This window comes from Ruditapes philippinarum, unplaced genomic scaffold (assembly GCF_026571515.1).
Source record: "Ruditapes philippinarum isolate M1 unplaced genomic scaffold, ASM2657151v2 ctg1120_1_1_1_1, whole genome shotgun sequence".
NCBI lineage: Eukaryota > Metazoa > Mollusca > Bivalvia > Venerida > Veneridae > Ruditapes > Ruditapes philippinarum.
The window spans coordinates 133,075-155,888 of NW_026862136.1; the positions used below are offsets into that span (position 1 = coordinate 133,075).

At 31.9% G+C, this 22,814-nt stretch overlaps 1 protein-coding gene across 3 annotated transcripts; it reads right to left on the reverse strand.

Moving 5' to 3' along the window:
* Positions 1–1,569: 1,569 nt before the first annotated feature.
* On the reverse strand, positions 1,570–21,777 carry LOC132718062 (uncharacterized). 3 transcript variants are annotated; one of them, XM_060701676.1, is made up of 10 exons: positions 21,749–21,777; positions 16,851–16,935; positions 16,268–16,373; positions 15,512–15,613; positions 14,693–14,757; positions 14,252–14,466; positions 12,013–12,211; positions 10,659–10,801; positions 9,742–9,901; positions 1,570–2,137 (listed from the first exon to the last, which is right to left on the reverse strand). In XM_060701676.1, the coding sequence occupies exons 1-10, from the start codon at positions 21,760–21,762 to the stop codon at positions 2,069–2,071; spliced, it is 1,158 nt and encodes a 385-aa protein (XP_060557659.1). In that variant the 5' UTR covers positions 21,763–21,777; the 3' UTR covers positions 1,570–2,068. The 3 variants fall into 3 exon arrangements, with proteins under 3 accessions (XP_060557659.1, XP_060557658.1, XP_060557657.1); XM_060701675.1 differs by lacking the exon at positions 21,749–21,777 and adding an exon at positions 21,599–21,724; XM_060701674.1 differs by lacking the exon at positions 21,749–21,777 and adding an exon at positions 21,553–21,620.
* Positions 21,778–22,814: the final 1,037 nt, after the last annotated feature.

A 22,814-nucleotide genomic window follows, 5' to 3' on the forward strand; every position in this document is an offset into this window, starting at 1 on the left:
GTACATCCGACATTTATTTTGTTTGTCCAAACATTTAGAAAACGTTCTTGGTTCATCAACAGCGACTGGGAATAGTAATATTGTTTCTAAACTAAATAATAATCAGTGTTCGTGTCAAGAAACTATCTGTTACTTCACGAAGAAATCCCTTATAAATTAGAAAAACAGGCCAATTGAGACTTCAACAAGTCATAATTAGTGGGAACATGCAAGCTGTTATTATTGATATAATGGAAATGTCGACAATTTCTATCTCGGTTTCATTCTACAAATATGAATTGACAACACTCTAGTAAAGTCACGAAATAATAGTTTCAAGCATGAATTCAATGTTTTCAATGTAGGCTGCTCTTATTTTACTCGACTATATAAAAAGTAGTAAATTTAGTATGAACACATACTTATTATAGCCCTTCTGCGAGAGAAAAAAAAACGTGAAATTAGAAAATAAGAATCCCTAATGAAAGCCCCAACACGGCAAAAATGAAAATGCTGCAGACTCGGTTTTATTGAGCCTGCAGATGGACGGTACTGTCAATTGCGAACTACTGTCAACGCCCCCCTAGCACCGGCTTAAGTTAACATGAACTGAATTTTGAAACATCCGCAGATGTGTTCATATGGCAGTTATCGGTGAACCTTGAATGTGACACGTAAGTGTCATTTGATGAAAAGCGGCATAGAGTCCCCAAGTAAAAAATGCATGTGCCCTAAACGAGAAAACAATGGGCGGAACTAAATAAAATGGAATTTTGAAAGGGTTATGAAGCTAAGACGTCAAAAGACAAATTTAAAAAGCAGGCTACATGTCCCAAGGGTTATTCAACAGTGTTCAAGCGAGGACTACTCGAACCACCAAACCTTGATGCGCGGAAGAACGCCAACGCCAAGAACTGAAAATTTATAAACTGATAAAAGTTAAATTGTAGGCCTACTGAAATATGGATACATATGTAACTTTATATTTCACATGTTTAATCCTTTGTACATTAATTTGCCCCCGACTCGTTATTTTATATTTATTAATATTATACGAGTATATGTCAAATACAAATTATTAGAATTAAAGTATGAAAAACGAGCAAATATTATTTAAATCATCGTTGATTTGTATTTTCACATCAAGATTTGTTGACGAGACAAAAAAAGCTAGTAAAAACCTTATCCCATTTAGATATTAGGGGAAATGCTTTTTTAAACCTTTTTTCTGGCCGAGTTTTGAAAATAATAAAAATTTTGTAAATCGTTTAAAAAATTTACCAAAAAATTGGGGAAATTTTTTTAAAATTTACTGTGAATCGATTTCCCCCCGACCATTTTTTTCGTCAACAGAAAACCCAAGAGCATTAATGAAATCTTAAAGACATTTTGGGCGGCTACAAGAGTTGTATAGTATCTGGAATGCAAGGATTTCCAGATCTGAGTGATACATAGCATTGAGAAAAATACTGAACGAAATCATTCGACTTGTTTTAAAAATGGGTTTGGAAAGGAGGGTTCTTCTTACACAGTCTCTATTGCATAGTAAATATTATTTTGATTCATGTATGCAAAAAGAATAGCTAATAATCCGGGTAATAAACATTGTTTACTAAATAATGAAAAGATACACAAAGATGAAGAAATAAAATACATTTGGTAGCAACTGATTTATTGCATTGGTTAAACATCAAAACTTTACATTTATTAAATACAATACTTCTTTTTCTTATGGATTATATCACAACTTCCTATGTCCTGATAAAAAAATATATTCACTGTAAATCCATTTTATATAAGCATTTACTTTCCAACAAGAAACAAGGAGCATATTTATTAAGTTTGAGTAAAACATCAAATTTCTAGTTTTTTTCTAGGAACCAATTTTCTTTATAAGAAACTTGACCCGAGGGCAGCTGAAAGCAATCCTAAATAAGCTTGTTATATTATAAGTTTGTTACAGTATCTCATTCCTTGTTCTTGTTATCATCCTGAAGACCGAGTCCCACAGACTAACGAGCTGACATCTATATACCCTTAAAACATTGTGAGATTATAGTAAGATTTGGATGCATATTGTTATTGTTATTCAGCAATCACCATATGTGTTCTCTAGATATAAAACCCACTCTAGTAATGTTGAGCTTTTGTCAGGAAGCTGAAAATATATAATAAGATATAAACTAACTATAGCCGTTAAAAATTGCTCATTTATAATTTAGTATATTGAAGATATTCAAATTTTAATCTAATGCAAAAAAGTTAATTAAATTTGTGTGCCATAGTTTCAAGCAAGGTCACTAGGACATCCAAAGTCTAAATAACAGTACTACATATAGTCTAGTCAATTTGTAACAAAATATGCTAAGATACTTCAGAAAATGGGAAAAGCATGAAACTTGGCAAAGATGTTAATAAAGGCAAAAGAAACATTTTGGGCATGGGACCCATTTTATATATGGCAAGATGGTTGCCATGGCAGCCATTTTTTCAAAATGGCCGCCATTACATGGAATTATCACCTTTCTTTTCCATTAGAGGCTATTTATACTTACAATTATACTGGAAATAACCCCAGTTTGCACTTAACATAAGAGATTTGCATTACTAATAATTGTAGATACTAGTTAACAATTATAATGCTATTAATTGTTTCTGTTTCTATGGTAACAAGTTACTGAAATTACAAAACAGTCTATTTCAGTACTTTGACATATTTTTTGATTATTTTCTCATATCCAATTTATTTTTTGTAATCCTTAGTAGACGATCATGTCAAATAACTATGATATATTATGCCTTAAAATGCTTTATGTGTAGATTGTGAACAATTTACCATATACGAAGTATTCAAATTGTAATGTCTGAATTTACATAATTTACAAACAGAATAGGATGTCTTAACATATTTCATTCCTGTAAATGCAAGGAAAGCTGGAAGTATTTATATTTCCTTCAGCTTAATCAACAATTTGTTGCTAGCACCAAATATTACCTAAATTCCATGTTAAACAAATCTTATGATACTATGAAAATGAAAGAACAAAAGCGTATGTATCAAAGGTACTATGTAGTGCCGGAAAGGTCGGATTGACCCTCATTAGGCATAGAATACACACACGGTCCTGTAGGCATTGAGTTCTCAGATCTATTAAATGTAACACCACTTTCATGTTGGATTATTCATAATTCAATTTTAGAGTGATTGAAACCTTAAAGATATAACCCAAATATTTATTTTCATGTCTTTAAAGGGAGACACAGGCAACATTTTCATATCCTCGTTTGTTTTGAATTTTTCATTCATTAATCTGTAAATCCTCAAAATATATACATTTTACAGTCATCGGTGATTCTGTCGGTGGCTAAATTTTGTTTATATTTAAGCTTCAAACTCAAAATAAATAGAATTGATACCGAAATTCATGCTTGGACTTTTACAAATGTCATTTTAGCGTGATTTGAGTACATAAGATAATTTTGGTATTGTCATTAATTTGCCTACGTATTCCTTAATTTTTTTTTAAAATTTCATCATTTACGTTCAATATTAAATCTTAGTTACGAAGATATTTAAAGAGTGTGTAGTTTTGCACTTTGCAAGCTCTATGCATATTGAAATTCTATGGGTGATGCTGAGTGTCCTATTTCATGTATTATAATGGTATCAAGTATCTCTCTAGTTGAAGGAAGTCTATCTGAGGTAAGACTTTATCTGAAGTTTATGTTAAACATAGTCCTGAAAGGATTGACAGCCCTACACTTGATAACAATAACAACCGTGACTTAACATGCTTAATCAATCACAGGAATCTCTAACTATGAATACAACAGAGACCAACGTTCATGATATGCAGTCCTGAAAACGTTAAGTCACATGAATTTGTTAATCAGGTTTCAACGAAAACCGGTAATTGTTATGCCAAAGTTGGCAGGCGTGCAGGTGAGCGGACGTCAACTTTTGGATTTCAGCTTGAGTTTGTTTTTGCCTATAGACACTAAACTTTGTGTATGTGGATAGCTTATATCAAGAGGCAGCTTGGGATTGCTCCCCAGGTGTTAGTGATTAACGTCACTGCTGCTAAAAATAGAAATTCAGTTTTCGCTCAATAGCTCGCGTTTGCTTTGGCCTGTTGACAACAAACTTGGTGTATGGGTAGCTTTTAAAAGGCATCTTGGGGTTGCTACCTTGGTGTCAATGATTAAGGTCACTGTTACACAAAAGTAGAAATTCAGTTTCCGCTAAATCACTTGAGTTTGCTTCGGCCTATTGACATCAAATTTAGTATGTGGGTAGCTTATATCAAGATGCAACTTTGTATTGCTACCAAGGTGTGTGTGCCCATGATCAAGATCACTGTCGCTTAAAATAGAAACTCAGTTTTCACATAATAATTTGAGTTTGCTTTCACTTATTGACTCTAAACTTGCTGTGTGGGTAGCTTATATTACGATGCAGCTTTGGATTGCTTTTTAGATATCTGGAAGCTATGTCACTTTTTTGTTTTATTTTAGAACAAAATTACAAAACTGGGATTGGTAGCAAAGAGCCTTAGTTAGGATATTTGTTCTTTGTCTTTGTAAAGTTGCTCTTTGGGATTTCTAGCTGCAAACAAGATAACCATTATGTTTATCCTATTTGAGCTTCGAAACTGAACCAAATCTCAACCATCATACACATTCTATGGAATTGTTCGTAATTACGTCTAATATCATAAAAAGAATCAGATCAAATCTGTCACAAAGGAACAAAACCTGCTTTTATAGCCTATTTTGGAATTTACGTTCTTGATCTTGATGATGAAAATCATTATGCTTTATTCTTTACTCTTGTCTTGTTTAAGCATGTCAACTGAAATTTGGAATTTGTTGTCAAGTCTAGAAACTGCTGAGCTATAACACCCAGCACAAAATACTGACCGAGACTCTAAATAATAACAAACAACACATTTATCACAGCTGTCAGCATTAAGAGAGAAATACCCTAGGTACTAGAGTATCTGATGTTTTATGGGCAGCAAGGTGTATTTATATTATTTTTAATGTCCCATTCGTTCTGAACCTTAGACTTGGTGACGTATCTTGAATCTTACAAACATTTGAGGCCTTCAGCCAAGATATGGCAAATTATCTAGCACGTTTGTCCATAATATTTTCCTTGATCTGATTATAGCGAGGAAATGCCGAGTCTTCATATAAAGGGCTGTTGACTTTGTAATGAACATGCCTTTTGGAACTGTGTATAAAAATACATGTATGAGATAACATGATTGCAAACGGAGGCCAAAAAGCATGAAACCCAGCAACTAAATGTAATATTTTGTGGCACAGGGCACTTTTAGGGACACCAAAATGGAATAAAGGCATATAATTGGGGTTGGTGGTGGCATTAAAGAATGTAAAGGGGTATTATATCAATTTTTGATACATCCCGAAGGTAAAAAAGGTTGATGTTATTTACAATAATGAGTTAGTGTAACTTCTAACTAGATTAGTCTTGGAACTTGGTGTCAAGTTAGCAGTTAATCAATCGAAAACCAATGTGTAGTGTTTAAAAGCAGTTATTTTATCAAAGGTGTGTCAAAATCTGAGTCTGTAAACTGCAAATTTCTACAAAATTATCGTTCCATTTTAATACAACAATTTAAATGCCAGGTTTTCGTTTTTTTTTCTTTTACATATTCTAAAAAATGCACTTTTATAAAGTTTCATATTTTTATGATATGACAATTCAAATACCAAATGACTGTTAAAATTTGACACATGTTAGCTTATAATTCTATTATTCACACCTTCTTTGTTTAATACCTTTCACAGCTATCAACAAGATAAAATTGCAAGGCGTACACCTGACTTGATGGGCAGATATTTAATTTCCGTTTGCTTGAGTTATGCTAGAATTTTTAAATACTTTTCTTTAATCTGTTTGATAAGTATTTCCTTGTGATAAATTAACATTGTAAACAAAAAGCAATGTTGTAAAAAATGATGTCTTAACATCTTTAGAAGAAAGCGATGACAGACCTCTACAATGTTTTATTTCATCGGATTTCCAGGGTCGTGAAAACTAATGACAAACAGAAATAATAAAATATGTTAAGTGTAATAGCTTTAAAAAGACAAAGCAATGTTTAAATACTAATAACAACCATTTTTCTGGTTACAATACCCTAATATGCAGCTATCTATTAAGTTCTCTTAGTAAAAAAACAAGCTTTTTTGAAATTTTTAGGTCAGGGTATCGTATTGTAACACGGCCAGTGATTGGCTGAAAAAAAGTGCAGGGAAAACCGTATGATTCAGTTTATACATGAGGCGATTGGATGAAAGTGGGGTGTTTTTAAGTATAAAAACTAATTTAAAAAGTAACACTACAATGTTTTCTGAAGAAAATGAAATATTTCATGAGTCTCTGTGATAATTTTGACTTGGATATTTGCATTTATAAAAAGTGTATGTCAGTCCTGTGATCAGCAGAAAATTTCAATGAAATGGGGGGTAATCCTCTTTGAAGTCAATTTGCAAAAAAATTGGTCGGCTACCCCTATATAACAGAAACATTTTTATGTGTCAGGCATTTCATTCTGCTAGAAAAAATACCTCTTTAGCATGAAAACTGAATTTTAAGGTAGGATAAGGGACCATTTCTTATAATGTAAGTCTATGGAAATATCAATGTGAGTGTCTGACCTAAAGAGAGGGAAATTGGAACTGTCATAATTCACAGTACAAACTTGGCCTTCATTGATTACACCATGAAAAGCTGATATTTTGGAAGAATGGATGTATACAGCCTGTCTAGGTATGATATTTCATTATTTCAGTGCAACTGTTGGTGTTTACAGCAGATAATGTGTCAAAGGGGTCAATCTACAAGCATTGTTTACATATGAACAAGAGTATTAGTGTTACATAAGAGTTAATAATGGTTTATATTTTCTTTGAACAGTGAATTTGAGTGATAATCAATTGGTGATATGTTGATGATGAATAATGTAGACCTTGGTCATTAAAAATATTTTTCAGATTTCAAAGAAATGCTGTACATTGGCTATACACATGCCAGGTTTGAAGACTTCATGTATAACTTGACAGGACCTGATGTAAGCACATTGGCCACTTTTGATGGGTGTTGCAGGTATATCATTACAAATGCATATTGTCAGGTTCAAAACTGATATATAATTAAAAAAGTTTAGGGTGCTGTTTCGATTAACTTTTCGACTTTATTTAGGGGCGGAAATTTCTTCGCTCGGCACTAATTTTTACCATTTTGCTCAAATATTTAAATAGAATGTCACAAATAAATTGCTTCTTTGTCTGTTTCCTATATAAGAATGTTTTGTGTTTCATTTCCAGGCATAGATAGCATTAAAGCTTCAAATAAATATCATTTTAAGGCTTCTGTCTTAAAATTTACTTGGTTTCAGGGCATGAATATCAACACATACTTAGAAATTCAAATCCATTGAAAAATGTAGCATAATTCAGTTAGGTTGCCTCTGAATAGCCTCTTATTATGTGGTTAAGATGCAAAATAGTGATAAGAATTTATTGTTTTCTATTTGGTAATACATATTTACACACTCGCAATTGTATAATGCCATAGTTTTAAGACATTATGTCTGTTTAATGCATAATTGAATGTGCATCATAATGGCCAAGGGTAGAATTATTTTGTAGAAAAGTTTTATTGATAAGTAAAAGTTGATCTACTTTTTCACAATCATATCAGGCACAATTATAACACAGCTTTAGTGTCTGTGATGTGTCTATAAACAGAAAAAGCACTTATTCTGGTAGATAAATGTATAAAAAGGGTGTGATTATGCACAACTTTAGTGAATTACCTCCCTTTATTTATTGAGAAACTTAGATAAGTGCATAAATTCTAGTTTCTGGCTACCTAAATGAGAAAAAAATACACATTACTGTCCATTCCAAGTACATTTTGGTCTGAAGAGGTGATTTACATGTTAAAACACCTGAAAGAAGGTTTCAATTGTCATATTTGACTCCAAATGAATGCAAAAATGACCAAAAAATGGGTGTAGAAGTCAAATATTAGGCTTTTACTGTGCTGTTAAATCCAGAGGAACTTGGTTTTTCCATATATTGCATTTCTTTATATCCATGTAAGAGAGAGAGACAAAAAATATAAAAAGAATTTTGGCATTTTATTGACATTAAGGCTTGTATTTAAGACTATATATGCAAATATTTGGAGTAGAAAACTATAGCAGGGCAGTTTTGAAATACCTAGTTACACCCAAAATGTTGCTATGTGTGTACAAATAATGTGTAATCCATAATCAGGTCATTATACAGTAGTTATTAAGTATGTTTGCTAAGCTAAATCTTCATTCAGGAAGTCTATTGGTAATAAAATGTTGAAATTTGGGTGAAAAATCACTTATTTTGATATGGGTGGGGTGATAAAATTGCTCCCTGCTGCATCCTTTTGTTACAGTAATGAGAACAGTGTAGTTTTGCTATCTGTGTGATTTTATGGAAGTTGTTACAAAATTGGCTTCAGAATAATGAGTTAAGTATAAAAATCACATGCTAAAATTCATTTTCAGAATATCCGGAATGCGGCATAACGGCGCTTGTTGCAAAAAAGGGAACTTCAAAGTTTTAAATGACTTAAGAGTGGTGAAAATGCATCCACATTATTGGTAATTGTATATGCAACTTCATTTATTATTAGATTTTAGAATACTAAACATTTAATATTCCCTTTAGGTCAGGGTATCGTATTGTAACACGGCCAGTGATTGGCTGAAAAAAAGTGCAGGGAAAACCGTATGATTCAGTTTATACATGAGGCGATTGGATGAAAGTGGGGTGTTTTTTTTAAGGGACCATTTCTTATAATGTAAGTCTATGGAAATATCAATGTGAGTGTCTGACCTTTAACACGTATGGCGGCCATTTTGGATTTTTCCCGCCATATTGGATTTTCAAAGATGGGTCCCATGCTCATTTTTTCTTATATATATGAAAGTTCATTTGTACCAAGTTTGGTGCTTTTCCCATTTTCTGAAGTATTTTTTCACAAATTGACTGGACTAATACCTGCGTTTGAGGTTTTATAACTAAAATAAACAAATACACATAAGGGGAATAACTCTTCCAATAATGAGTTGATTGCAGGAACAGTTAAATATAACTTGTATTTTGATATAATATACTTACTAGTTATATGCTAAATATAAATAATCACCCAAAACCTACAAAAGTAATCCTCCTTAAAAGGGGCATAACTTTATCATTAATGATTAAGTGCTGCCAAAATTAAATTTAACCAGTGTTTTGACACATGCCAAATATAAACAAAATCACTTATATCCTTCAAAAGTTATCATGCAGAAACTAACTGCAGACAAACAGATGGAAAATTCCATACAAAAGTTGGCGGACTCCACTATTCTAGGTGCTTGTTAGTAAAACAAAAGTCTGGCATTAATTATACAAAATGATATCATTTAATAAAAAGCCATGTTTACTGAAGTTTTTAAGTGGTAACATACCTTCAGCAAATTGGAAGATAAATAGGAAGTTCACAAAGGGATATAATTCAATCAAAATGGAAGTAAAGTTATTGGTCTTGAATGGTGATCTACCATTATAATGTGAACATTAAAATGAATTATACCTTTATATGTGTTGATCGAGATTGCCAAGTTTCAACAACACAAGGGAGAGTAGTCTCACTATCTTTAAAAAGTCTAGCAAAATCTGATGGGTTTTTTTACTCACCTTTTCAGTATCCACATCGTCTAAACCATAATAGTCAAGCAGAGTAATCTCCCTTGTTGATGGGTAATCTTTAGGTACATGTAATGTAAACATTATTTTACCACACTTGCCAACCAGGACTCTCAATCTGCATTGTTCTTGTATCCAATCTATTGCATGACTGAAACATTATGATACATTACAAAGTCTCACTAGGTCAAATATAATAAAGGTATTAATTAGTTTAAATAAAGTGCAGGTGCAATATGACATTGGCACATGCCCTAACAGAGCAGGATTTACATCGATCAAAAACTGATATCAACATTATGAAGTTAGATCATGTTTCTTGCCAAATATATCAGCTCTAACCCATGTGCTTTCAGGAGTTTTTTAAGTTTTAATATATACGAAAAAACCCATACCTCGTGGAAGGGCAAATTTTGATGCAAGGGTTAGATGCTAGAGTCATGATTTGAACGATCTTGGTCAAGATCCATTAGATGACCGTTTCATGCCATATATCTGAGCTCTAGCCCTTAGACTTTCAGAGTCAGGATTTTATTAAATTTACTGTATAAGGAAAACTTATGACCCACTTTGTCAAGGCCAATTTTGACCCTAGGGATATAATTAGAGAATTTTGGTAGAGAAACTCTAGTTGACGTTCACTTACAAATATTCTTGGCCGTTTACTCCCAGACATAAAATTTTTTGAAATGTGCATATTCAAAACCCCTCTTTTGCCCTGTGTAAACAGGAACCATTATATCATTCCTTTGTACTTTGAATCATACGCTGGTTTCTGAGGGGATGTTGTTTAAAGAAATTGTTGATGACAAACAATTCTTGATAACTTGATGTTGTGCTCATAGAGCTAAATAAGCATATCTGTACAATAAATTTCTTATTATATAAATGTGTTGTATCCGACTAACTTTTTATTAAGAATGTCCATTTCTGAGAGCAATGGGAAATGTTGATTCCATCTGTTCTGTACTGACAACACCAAATAAGGTACATCATTCATAGCAATAGCTGTGTCAACTATATCACTGATTTCAAAATGATCAACATTGATCTGAAATTCAAATACTGTATAAGTGGATATTTATGCGTCACAAAAATTCTGCGAATGTCCAAAAATGGACTTTTTGCGTGCGGAAATATTTGCGAAAATATAATTTCTTGAATTTAATATCATTAATTAAGCAGGAACATATTAAGTATATGCCGTTATTGTAAACGTTCTATTCAGTTAATTAATACCTTTATTATCTACATAATTGTTTGAAATATACATTGTTAGTTTGATAAAGGAGCTGATCACACATTTCTTTGTCATATTATGAAACATTGTTTTTTTATATGAATAACCTATTGTGTTATTAACACATTTCATTAAAAAATTTGTGAGCAATGAGAAAAATTAATCTCAGTTCCTGAGCAGTCAAACTTATTCATGTAAGATGCTGTAGGAAAATGTGTTTTCAAATGATAGAAGAAAGTTTGCCTAAAAAGAAATCATTTTTGCGTGATCAAATATTTGTGAATAATTTCAATCGCGAATATTTCCTTGTTGCAAAATTTACCACTTATACAGTTATATAAACAACATTTCATGCTTATATAAAGTACATGTAGTTAAAGATCCTATATGTTGAAATTAAGGATGTTACATACAGTAAAATAAATTAAATACATATGTATCAGTTTCCTTCCAACTCAAATTATAAACATCCTAGAACTTGTTTAATTTATACAACAAATGTTAATAAATAATAATGTTAATATTTTTATTTATATTATTAATTAGCTTTAAAAAATAATACATAATTATATTTTTTCATTATTTACATTAACTATTTAACTTTGTCATAGCTTAGTAAGATAATTATGCTTTTTATAAGTTATGATAATTGATAATTCTTCATTTGAGCACAAGGTCTGTCATAAAAGACCATAACATTTTAAGGGGACTTTAACCCCTCACCTGCAGAATTTGTGTGACAGATTTGACCATTAAACTATATGAATTGAACTATCAGAGGACATACAGATTGACCTGGCTCTACACCAGTGTATTTACTAAGTTTTGTTGAACCATTCACACATTTTGTCTATATTAATTGATGAGCTATCAATAGAATCAAAATAATTACTCCTTATCTCTTCTCTGAAATTAGAAAGTTGCAAACAACTTGATTTGTGATATTAATAGCTTAAAGTGAAAAAATAACATAAATAAATTACAGAAAGTGTCTTTGATTTTTCAAATTATAATAAACTTACCTTTACATCACACAATCTTACATCTTCACATGTGGTATTGAAGGTCAAGGTTATCTCAAGGTTAAGAGAATCCTCTGGTGAGGTCAGACGGGTCAACTCCGAGTTATTTTGGTTAAAAACTAGAGTTAGTTGTTTTTGTCCACTGACATGAACTGTAAGTCCATTAACTTCTTCTAGAAAACTTACAATATTTCTCAATCTAACAAAAGAACATAAAATATTCCATTAAAAACAAAACAATTATAATCAACCCCTTATATTGTTATATATATATATGCTATTGCCACAAGATAGCCCTGTAATCAGGTTTCAATAAAAGCACACAAGGAAGTCTTATAATTAAAAGTCTATCACTCAAAATTGTAATCCGTTTTTTCTCTTTTTCTGTTTTGTTTTTTTTAATGCCAATTTTACATGTTTTGGCCATATCTCGCTAGTCTATCCACCTACAGGCTTTCCTTGATAACTTACCAGTCATTAACCAATTTCTCTACAAATTATCAACTACTAATCCTACATGATTTCTAAATCACAGTGAGAGACAAATGATCATCATTATTTGTAAAAATACAACTATGGTTGCTTGCCTACATGCTCAACAATTTCTATCAAACATCAGGTAAAGATCTCGGACACAATAGTATGAACTAACACAAAATGGATAGATTACTTCAGTCTAACCTATGCTACAAAATTTAAACATGTAAACAAACGATAAGTCAATACTGGGATTTGTTGACTTTACTTTTTTTTTCATTTTATTGAGTAAAAGTCAAATTAAGTAAATTTATAGGTATAATATAAGACAAGCTTGCAGAGGTAAATGGGTAAAAGCCACCCTTCCAAAATTAATTGGGTATTCAAATTTTCAAATGAGTTTTAAGTTTATTAATGCAATTTTTACCCAATGTTTCAAAATTTAATTGGATTCTTAATAGCTTGCATGATTGTCGTCGTAATTACTACAAGAATTTGTATCATAGTTACCAACATTCCCCATCTAAGGGAAGTTTTACATAAAGCACAACATTGTGCTATTTCAAAAGATTTTGGTACAGATCTGGACTTTTAGTTGCTTGCCAAGTAGTTTCAAAATCCTTTGATCTATGAAAAAGTTATTGACCGGACACAAAATATACCCTGTAACAGACCATGTAAAGCTTTTACCTCCGAGTATGGCCTTGACCTTGGAGGTAGGCATTAGGGTGTTGCTCATGACTTTTTGTCTTGTTATTGTGAACATTTGTGCCAAGTATTCTCAAAATCCTTGTTAGATGAGAAAGTTCTGGACCAGACACAACAAATACCTTCCAACAGAAAATGTTGACCTTTAATTACCAAGTGTGACCTTGAACTTGTAGGTAGGGGTATAGATTCAAGCATGGCACATCGTCTTATTATAATTATCATTTGTGCCAAGCTATTTCAAATTTCTTTGATGAATGGCTTATTTATGGACCGGACATTAAAGTGAGACAGACAGCCAGACAAAGCCCATTTCTATATCCCCCTTTTTTCTTCTAAAAGGCAGGGAACAATAACCCACACATTAGTCAAATTTTCAGTTTTTGTTTGCCATTGTTCAAATTTTGCATGTCAGTCTGATAGTAAATTCTTCTTCATTAACTGGAGCTATTAACCAAGGGAACTGTATCATTAACAAGATCAGTAACAATACCAAATTAGATGTGACACCATTGATTTTTTCTTTGTCAAAAATTTTCATATATTTTAACTGGGACATGAATAACATATTACTTCCCAAGTTTAATCACCTACAAATGTATGATGTTTTAAATATATGATGTCAAACAGGCATGCTATATATTGATACTATCAACTGAATTACTGCACTGAACTTTCACCTGACACAGATCAATGTTAAATAAATTTATGCTGCTCATTTCATAAAGTTTAAACTGGTTAAATTTTCAAGAATGACTAACATCTCTCTGGCCCATTTGCATTAGCGTAAGACCAGTCCACACCCCAATAATAATGTACTGGGTAATTCATTTATACAATTGAGTTGTTGTTTCCTAAGATTTTAATTTATTTGAGGATTGGGATGATATTTACATAAACACATAGCTTATCAGGAGGTCTAGATATAAAATACTACATTATATACTTCCAGTCATCATTATCTCCAAGATGATTATAAATAGTCAGCAAGGTGTTCAATATGAAATGCTCATTAAGGTCCATCTAGTATCTCCCATACTATAAACAAGTTTACCTCTCTATTTTCTTGTCATCACAGTTGTTACTCCTGGTGTAAGTTTTACCATCTAACATAGTTTTTAATCTACATATTTCTTGCTCTCTGTTTTCTATCTCCACCTTAAGCTTTGCTACTTCCTCTTCTATAGTTCCAATGGCATGTTTACACTTTGATATTGCAGTTTCTGTCAAACTAGGGTCAAGCTGCCTACGACTCTCACATGATTTTTTCTATGAACATAAGATGGTCATGATAACAAATTAATCATGTTTATACAAGAAGGCTGTAACCACTTTAATCTGATGATATGGAGAAATAATAGTATAATGGAGAAAAGATATAATACCTTTTTGTTTTATAAAAAATATAATGATTTGGACAGATAATAAGTAAGAATATGTTTATATTCATAGAAACATTGACATAAACATAAGCAAGTTCTGTGTACAAGCTTACCTTTTCCTCAAATAGCTCTTGTTTGTTTTCCAGCGTCTTAACTTTTCCCAGTAACAAGTTGTGCTCTGATAAATATGTCAAAAGAAAATCATTTAACAGTTTGAGAATTTATTCCAAACTAAGTGATCTATTTAATATGTTTTGTTATATAAAACACATCACATTTAAGATTTTGATCAAATTTAAACCATTTAATGAAGGTCTATACCAATAACTTGTGTACACAATATCAGACCATTTGCTCACTTGGGTGTTTTTTTTTCCTGAAAAATCTTTTTTCATTGTCAAAATGATAAATGAAAATCGAAAGGCTTTTAAATGCTTTTAATTCAAATTGGGCTAAGACTCACACTGCATATCAATTTTTAGTTTAATTCTATGTATATTTCTTTATATTAAGTTGATCTATGTAAGATTTTCATTAGATTTTTGCACCTCAGTGAAGCTCATTTGAAACACCAAACTCATACAATATACTTCTTTGTTAGTGTTACACATTTCTCTTTAACACAATCAGATTCCATAAATCTTATACATAGATAACAAGAATTAATGTTTATTATAAAAACTGCATGTAGGATAGTTTACTGAATATACAGAATTTGTTTCAGTTTGATCATGTCCATTGTAGGATGCTATAAGCTCATAAACAAACCTAGAACCAACCTGTACTGAGCGTAACATTTTAAAGAGAAAAAAGGCTTCCTCCTCACAAATATGAACTCGCAAGGCTAGCAATCCTTAGATTACTAGACTGACATGTTAATCAATCGGCCATTCTGCTACATTTAAAACTGATTTATTATATATACATGTTACCTTCAGTTACTTTCTCCAGGATGTTATACACTTTGTCTTTCTCTTCATCCAGTCTGTCTTTCACCTTTAACCATTCCTCACGACTTGCCTTCAACCTTTCTCCTAATAAATTACTAGAGGTATCACTGATGATGATTAACAACCCAGCATAGTGCTTTGACACAGAAACACAGATAATTTTAATTCAATCTTGTATGACAGATTAAATATCAAATATATCTGACAGTAAAACATATATAAAGTTTGTAAGACCCTGATGATATACACATTATACCATAGAAAAAAATTAATAAAACAAAAGATATCCACACAAACTGATTACTTGTGGAGAATATGTAGAAAACTCATGCAACAAATTTACTTAAAAGTGAAAAGGAAGAGTGCAAAGCTTAAGTTCAGTTGAGTAGTTATATAATCACAATGGCCAGTAGGTTCGACTTGTACAAAGCATTTGAATGACAATCCATGCAGCAATAATAAATGGAATTTATTTCCATTTAACAGAAAGAGAAAGATAGAAATATGTTGAATTATAATGAGCAGAGTTCTAAATAATTTTCATGAGTTTTTTGGTGTGACATCTGACATCATGAGTTATCATTTCTCATTCTGTGCATTATCTTATAATTATACCCTCAATTGCTCCATCACTGTATATACATGTTGTAAGGAAATGAAGCATTTTAGAATGAAGATTTAACCAACTATATCATAAATCTATATAAACTAAAGATAACATGATTTGAAATATATTACCAGTTTTTTCAACACTTGGCCATGTGTTCCTTTCCTTTCCCAGGTACTCCAGATATAATCGCTTTTTTTCTTGATAAAAAAATGAGTTTTTCAGATCTTTTTTCTCCTGAAACAACAAGTTCTATTTTACTAGTATTGCATGGTTATAAATGTATAGTATTGGAAGTTTTTGTAATACGCGCTAAACTTACAGTCTGGTATGCTGACAACATTCAAAATATTAGCATAAAATAACTATATGGAGAAACTGCGGAAATATTGATGTGATTTTTTACATATGCAAAACAAGGCCATGCTGCCAACACAACAGTAAAATGTATTGTTCTGGTATTTCTACATCAGCATATCAATCTTGTTCTTCGGCAAAGAACAGCCTTACAATATGCACATTATGAAGATTATTATGAGATACGCAATAAAAATAAACTATTTCTGCCTAAAGACCTTGACTCAAATGACCTCTAATTCCAAGTCTTTAACATTATAATTAATAGCCAAAAAAAATTATTTTGAGTATAGTAAATAGCTAAGCCTCTTAGTATTTAACTTGCTACCAGTACTTGATTTGACAGTATTACTCTACCTGTTGAAGAAGCTGGTTCTCCTTACTGATCTCTAGTAGATGTTGTATATTGCTGATATGTCCCGCCTTCACATCCTCTACTATACTGAACAAATAATATAACCATTATTTTATCAACACTTAAACAACAAGCTATGTAAACTGATTGTATGTGACTTATTAATATCATTCTGAAAATTCAGTAAATTGCTAAATCATCAAAACAGCAAGAACATATTTGTTATTAACACAAATGTCCCCGGCCTAGATTCATGTCAGTAACAATTTTTCAAACAAGAGCTGTCACAGGAGACAGCGAAGCTGGACTAACAAAATACTGGACGCAGTAAGGAAGACAAAACTATGAAAGAAAAATCAATTATGTGTAATTATGTATTAAGTTATAGTAAAACAAGGGTGCCATAGTCACAAAATACGCCCGTTTACGAAAAAGCTTTAGATGGAGATGGGGGCATTATGGATAAGTGTTATCTAGCAAGCAAGTTTTTATTCTTGGCACTGTGTTGTTAAATGAACCTTAAAACAAATCAATAGGGAAGATATGCACAGAATGTGTGACCTTGACCTTGGTTGCAGGGACCTGAATTTTATGCACGGCACTCAGCCTCACAATGATGAACATTTGTGCCAAATTATATTGAAATCCCTCTATGCATGTAGAAGTTTTGCTCCAGACAAGTGTTTTTCTATGAGCTCTAACTCTGACCTTCACCTTTGACCTTGAGACTTGGTTTATGTGCAGGGCACTACGTCTCATGGTGGTGAACAATTCTATAAAAGTAACATTAAAATTCCTCCATGCATGTAGAAAATATGCTCCGGACAACATCTGGATATTTAATCATCTCCAGTGACCTTGACCTTGCAAATATTAACCTAAATTAAATATGTAACACCTGTAGTCATGATAGTTACCATTTGTGCTACAATCCATCAATAAATGATGACTCAATGGTCCCTATAACCATCTTCAAATTTTTATCTGAACTTTGACCTCTAAGTGTAACCTTGACTTTGGTCGCAGGGATCTGAATTTGCATGCGACACTCAGCCTCACAATGGTGAACATTTGTGCCAAGTTATATTGAAAACCCCTATGAATGTAGAAGTTTTGCTCCGGACAAGCGTTTTTCAATGAGCTCTAAGTGTGACCTTGACCTTTGACCTGGAGACTTGGATCATGCATGGAGCAATACATATCATGGTGGTGAACATTTCCATAAAGTATTATAAAAATTCTTCCATACATGTATGAGATATGCTCCAGACAAAATCTGGATATTTCACCATCTTTAGTGACCTTGACCTTGCATATATTGACCTAAAGTACATGTGTCACAGCCGTAGTCATTATAATGACCATTTGTGTTACAATCCCTCAATAAATGATGATTAAATCGTCCCTATACACATCTTCATATTTTTTATCTTTTTTTAAACGGGCGTATAAAAGTACATGTAATTTAATAACTAAAAAATTCTGATTTAAGATTTTATTCTAGGGAAATACATTTCATTACAATTCTTAATCTTTGAATGAGCTGAACTGATATTTACTTGAAAATTAAAATATAATTAAATTTCTATGAGAAAGTATTTACATTTGATAAGGTAATTACTGTATGATCTTTATGAACAAATACCAAGTCTACAGAACACCATAGTTATCACAGTTAAGAATCTTGACCAATGAATGAAACATGTGTAAATAAATGTTACATTCTTTACAACATACTCAAGTCCAAGAAAGAGGATTATTTCATGCCCTTTGATTAAATTCTATTTTTAGATCAAGGGGAGTAATTGTGTAAGTCATTTATGAACAAAGTAATAACTTTGTTGTCTCCCTTTGATTAAATTCTATTTACAAAATCTGGATATTTCATCATCTTTAGTGACCTTGACCTTGTATATATTGACCTAAATTATATGTATCACAGCCATAGTCTTGATAATGACCATTTGTGTTACAATCCCTCAATTAATGATGACTAAATGGTCCATATACACATCTTCATATTTTTTATCTGAACTTTGACCTCTATGTGTGACCTTGACCTTGGCCGCAAGGACCTGAATCTTGCACGCGACACTCCGCCTCACAATGGTGAACATTTGTGCCAAGTAATATTGAAATCCCTCTATACATGTGGAAGTTTTGCTCCGGACAAGCATTTTTCAATGAGCTCTAAGTGTGACCTTGACCTTTGACCTAGAGACCTGGTTCATGTGCGCGACACTGCTCCTCATAGTGGTGAACATTTATATGAAGTTTCATTAAAATCCCTCCATACATGTAGGAGATATGCTCCGGACAAAATTGGACGCCGCCCGCCCGCCCCCCCGACCGCCCGCCCGCCCGCCAGGGGCGTTCCCATAATACGTCCCGTTTTTCAAACGGGCGTATAAAAATTACATTGTTAACATAAATTCAAAGATCAAGGGATCATGGCGAATAATTCTGGAAATAGTCATGCTAGAGTTATGAACCTTGTCACACAACATGTGTGTAATGATAAGAAATATATATTCGAAATTTGAAGTAGATACCTTAAAAAGTAAAGAAGTAATAAAGAAAATCCTAAGTTCAAAGAGAGATAAATCTGTAAATATTGTATCAAGAGTTATGAACATTGTCACATAAAATGTAATTGTGATAAGGAATAAGTATTTGAAGTTTGAGGTAGATACCTTTAAAACTAAAAAAGTTATAGTAAAAAATAACATTTTTCTAGTAAAAAAAAGTCTAAGTTTATGGATTTAGGATTAAGAAATAAATAAGTAACTGTAAAAAATACTATTTTTTAAGGAAAATTCTAAGTTCAAGGGGAGATAAATCTGTAAATATTGGTGCTAGAGTTATGAACCTTGTCACATAAGATGTGGTTGATGATAAGGAACATTTATTTGAAGTATGAAGTTTATCTCATAAGAAATAAAGAATCAACAGTAAAAAAAGTATTTTTTAAGGAAAATTCTACGTTCAAGGGGAGATAAATCTGAAAGTATTGGTGCTAGAGTTATGAACCTCATCACATTATACTCATTAACAGTCCAGGTCATTGGCACAGCTCAGTTATTTTTTAGATACGATCAGCTAGAGAAGGTCGCGTAAAATCAGCTTTCCAAAAGAACTAATTTTAGCCTTTCATCATCTCCAAAAAATATCAGATTTTACGATTCAATTTCCTTACTGCTTTGTCTATATAGAGGTTGCATGTACTTGGTTGAAATGTTGAGCTATATAAAGGGATTTTCTCAGTTTATTTTTCTGCTGTTAACAAGTTTAAAGTAAACTTAATCAAATATAAGTGTATCAATCAAGTATACTAATAATAGTACAAATATATTTTTTTTGCCAGTTTATGCTGCACTAAGTTGCAATGTTTTTTATTCAAAATTGAAATCTGACTTCTTATTTGAATGACTTCTTTAGCGACGAATGACTACAGAAGTCAATCAAAAGGTCAGATTTCAATTTTGAATAAAAAAACAAGTTCATTGTTGATAAGGTTTTAAAGCGGAGCTAGAATAATGAAAAACAAAGCATTTATAAGCTTCGGACCCAAAGCTTTTCAACAATTCATGTTAGCATTGTATACATTATTATTGGTGTTATTTGAATATTTACTGGGAATTTGTAAGTTGAACAAATGTTAACATGTATATTTACGTTTTTTGTACATATATGTTTCTATTGCACAACAGGCTGTATACCTGAACCACTTGTGCACCATTGTGAACATTGTTTATTGCACCATTTTGAACATTGTTTAAGGCATGTCAGCACGCGCAGTATTCAGGTCGCGTAGAGTCGTTCAGACTTATTTCCACAAGTGGGTTGCTCGCCAGTCCACTTTTGCACATAAAGCTAACAAAAGGGTATATAAGCTGATATTTTTAGTTGGGGTTCTTTAAGTTTATCGGATTTGTAGAGATGTTGTTGTTGAGTTGAGTTGTTGTAGTTTAAGTGCTTTAAATTGATTTAAGACTGTTGTTAGTATATAATTATGATGTATAATTTTATTTTAATTGATTTTGTTACCATGCTTTCACTTGGACTTACATGTATGTTATGTACACGCATAGAGTTTTAAATGAAAGGCATTTTAAGCGAAAATGTGTTTAGCAGATTTCTGTTAAAACAGAGTAATACCAAGCACTATTATATGACCTATTGAACTGTGTATTGAAATTTTGCTGCTTCTATAACTTCGGAACACCTCGCCGATTCCTAATCTGAGAGACTGACGGAAATAGCCTGATGCTATTGTTTGACTTATCAAAAGTTCTTACTTCCCCATCCCCCCCCCCCCATCGAACAATTTAATAAATCTTCTACAGCTGTAAAAAGACCTCTCGCATGCTTCTTTTTAAAGAAGCAAACTTGTAAAAACTTGTAAAAATTTTGGCGAAAGTCTTTGACTTGTGAAAATATCCCGATACTAAGAGCCTTGTTTGTTAAACACAAAATAAAAAATGTGGGGTGTAGTGTCTCAATCAAATTTCTTAAAATGAGGGATGGACTGTCTGAGGGCTGAAGTGTCTGCACAAAAGGGCCTAGGGATTAAGTGTCTGTAAATCGGGCGAATTATGAGTGGGACGAATCGTTATCAAAATAGATCTATTTACAATTGACATAAAAATTGTGTTAATGCTGTGGTTTCACTTAAAATTTATTAAGAATATAGACATGACGTACAAATATATGCAAATAAACTGATTTCTACACAAAATTTGATACAAACGTTTCATAATTTTTCGTTGACATTTTTCCGCTTTTGAATTTAAATAGACGCTTGATTTTTATTGTCTAAGCGCCTAGAAAACGGAAAACGGCCGGAAGCCGCGATTGAATTTAGGATTCGCACTACTAAAATTCTGCTAGCATGTCATACCAAATCAGTTTCATTTGATGCGGATTTCAAACCCCTTGTTCTTCAACTTTTACTGTAAACATCATGCCTATCTGTGACAAATAAAGTCTGAAATATATAATGCAAGACAATATTTGTGTGTTTTTATGTTGTTGTTGTTGTTGTTGTTTTTTCTCAGATTTTTTTTATATAAACATCACCTTAATTTACTCTGGGACATACGTTATCGTATATCCCAGATTTACTTTAAAGATCCTGTATGTTGTAATTGAGGTTGTATACCACACTTAAATGAAATGATATGTATTTGTATGCAATTATGCTTATAAAACAATCTCAAACATCAAAGAATATGTAAATTATGTACTGCAAATATTTGTACATATTATATATAATCGTCAAAATATATGCATTCATTTCATGTTGAAAAATTTGACTTAGTCTTTATAGAAAATATTTTTATTACCTCCCTTTATTTATATGAAATGTTAAATTTGGTAATATCTTTATAAATAATGCTTTTTGGAACTTACAAAATTGGCAAATCTTAATGTAAGCATCATATTTATGACAAATTTACCCATAAAATATTATGTTACAGGATCTTTAAATAAGTTGTTAATTAAACAATAAAGCACACTTATTGTGTTAACTAGTTTTAACAACAACGTCACGGATTTATATTACAATATAAATCCGTGACAACGTCTAATGTGCTTCTAGATATCATGAATCTTTTTTTAATCTTGCAATGATAATTATTCACATTTTTGCTTGAGTAGAAAAAATTAACGAAGAAAAAGTAATGCTAAATAAATAATAATAACAATGGGACCGGGTTTACCAGAAATCAGATTGAATTTGGACCGGATTGCCTAATTTGGACCGGACGACATGAAACCGGGTTGATTTGGGGCCGGGTTGACTTGTACTGTTCTCTTTAATTTCGTCCGTATGTTAAATTTATGAAAAGTAAAAATTTGCTTAATCTCTGGAACCCCTTGCTGTCCATTTGATTATGAGACCACAATATAAATAATTAAAGTGACATATATAGCCCCGTAGAACCAGTCGTTATACTTTTAAG

Excerpts from the sequence above, each read along its gene's own strand:
- LOC132718062 (XM_060701674.1), bottom strand. The coding sequence starts at position 21,605 with ATGAAACGTTTGTATCAAATTTTGTGTAGAAATCAGTTTATTTGCATA. Across the intron at positions 9,902-10,658 it reads ATGGACATTCTTAATAAAAA|TCATGCAATAGATTGGATAC; the intron begins GTTAGTCGGATA and ends ATAATGTTTCAG. Across the intron at positions 2,138-9,741 it reads ACGATGTGGATACTGAAAAG|CTTCCTGACAAAAGCTCAAC; the intron begins GTGAGTAAAAAA and ends ATATATTTTCAG.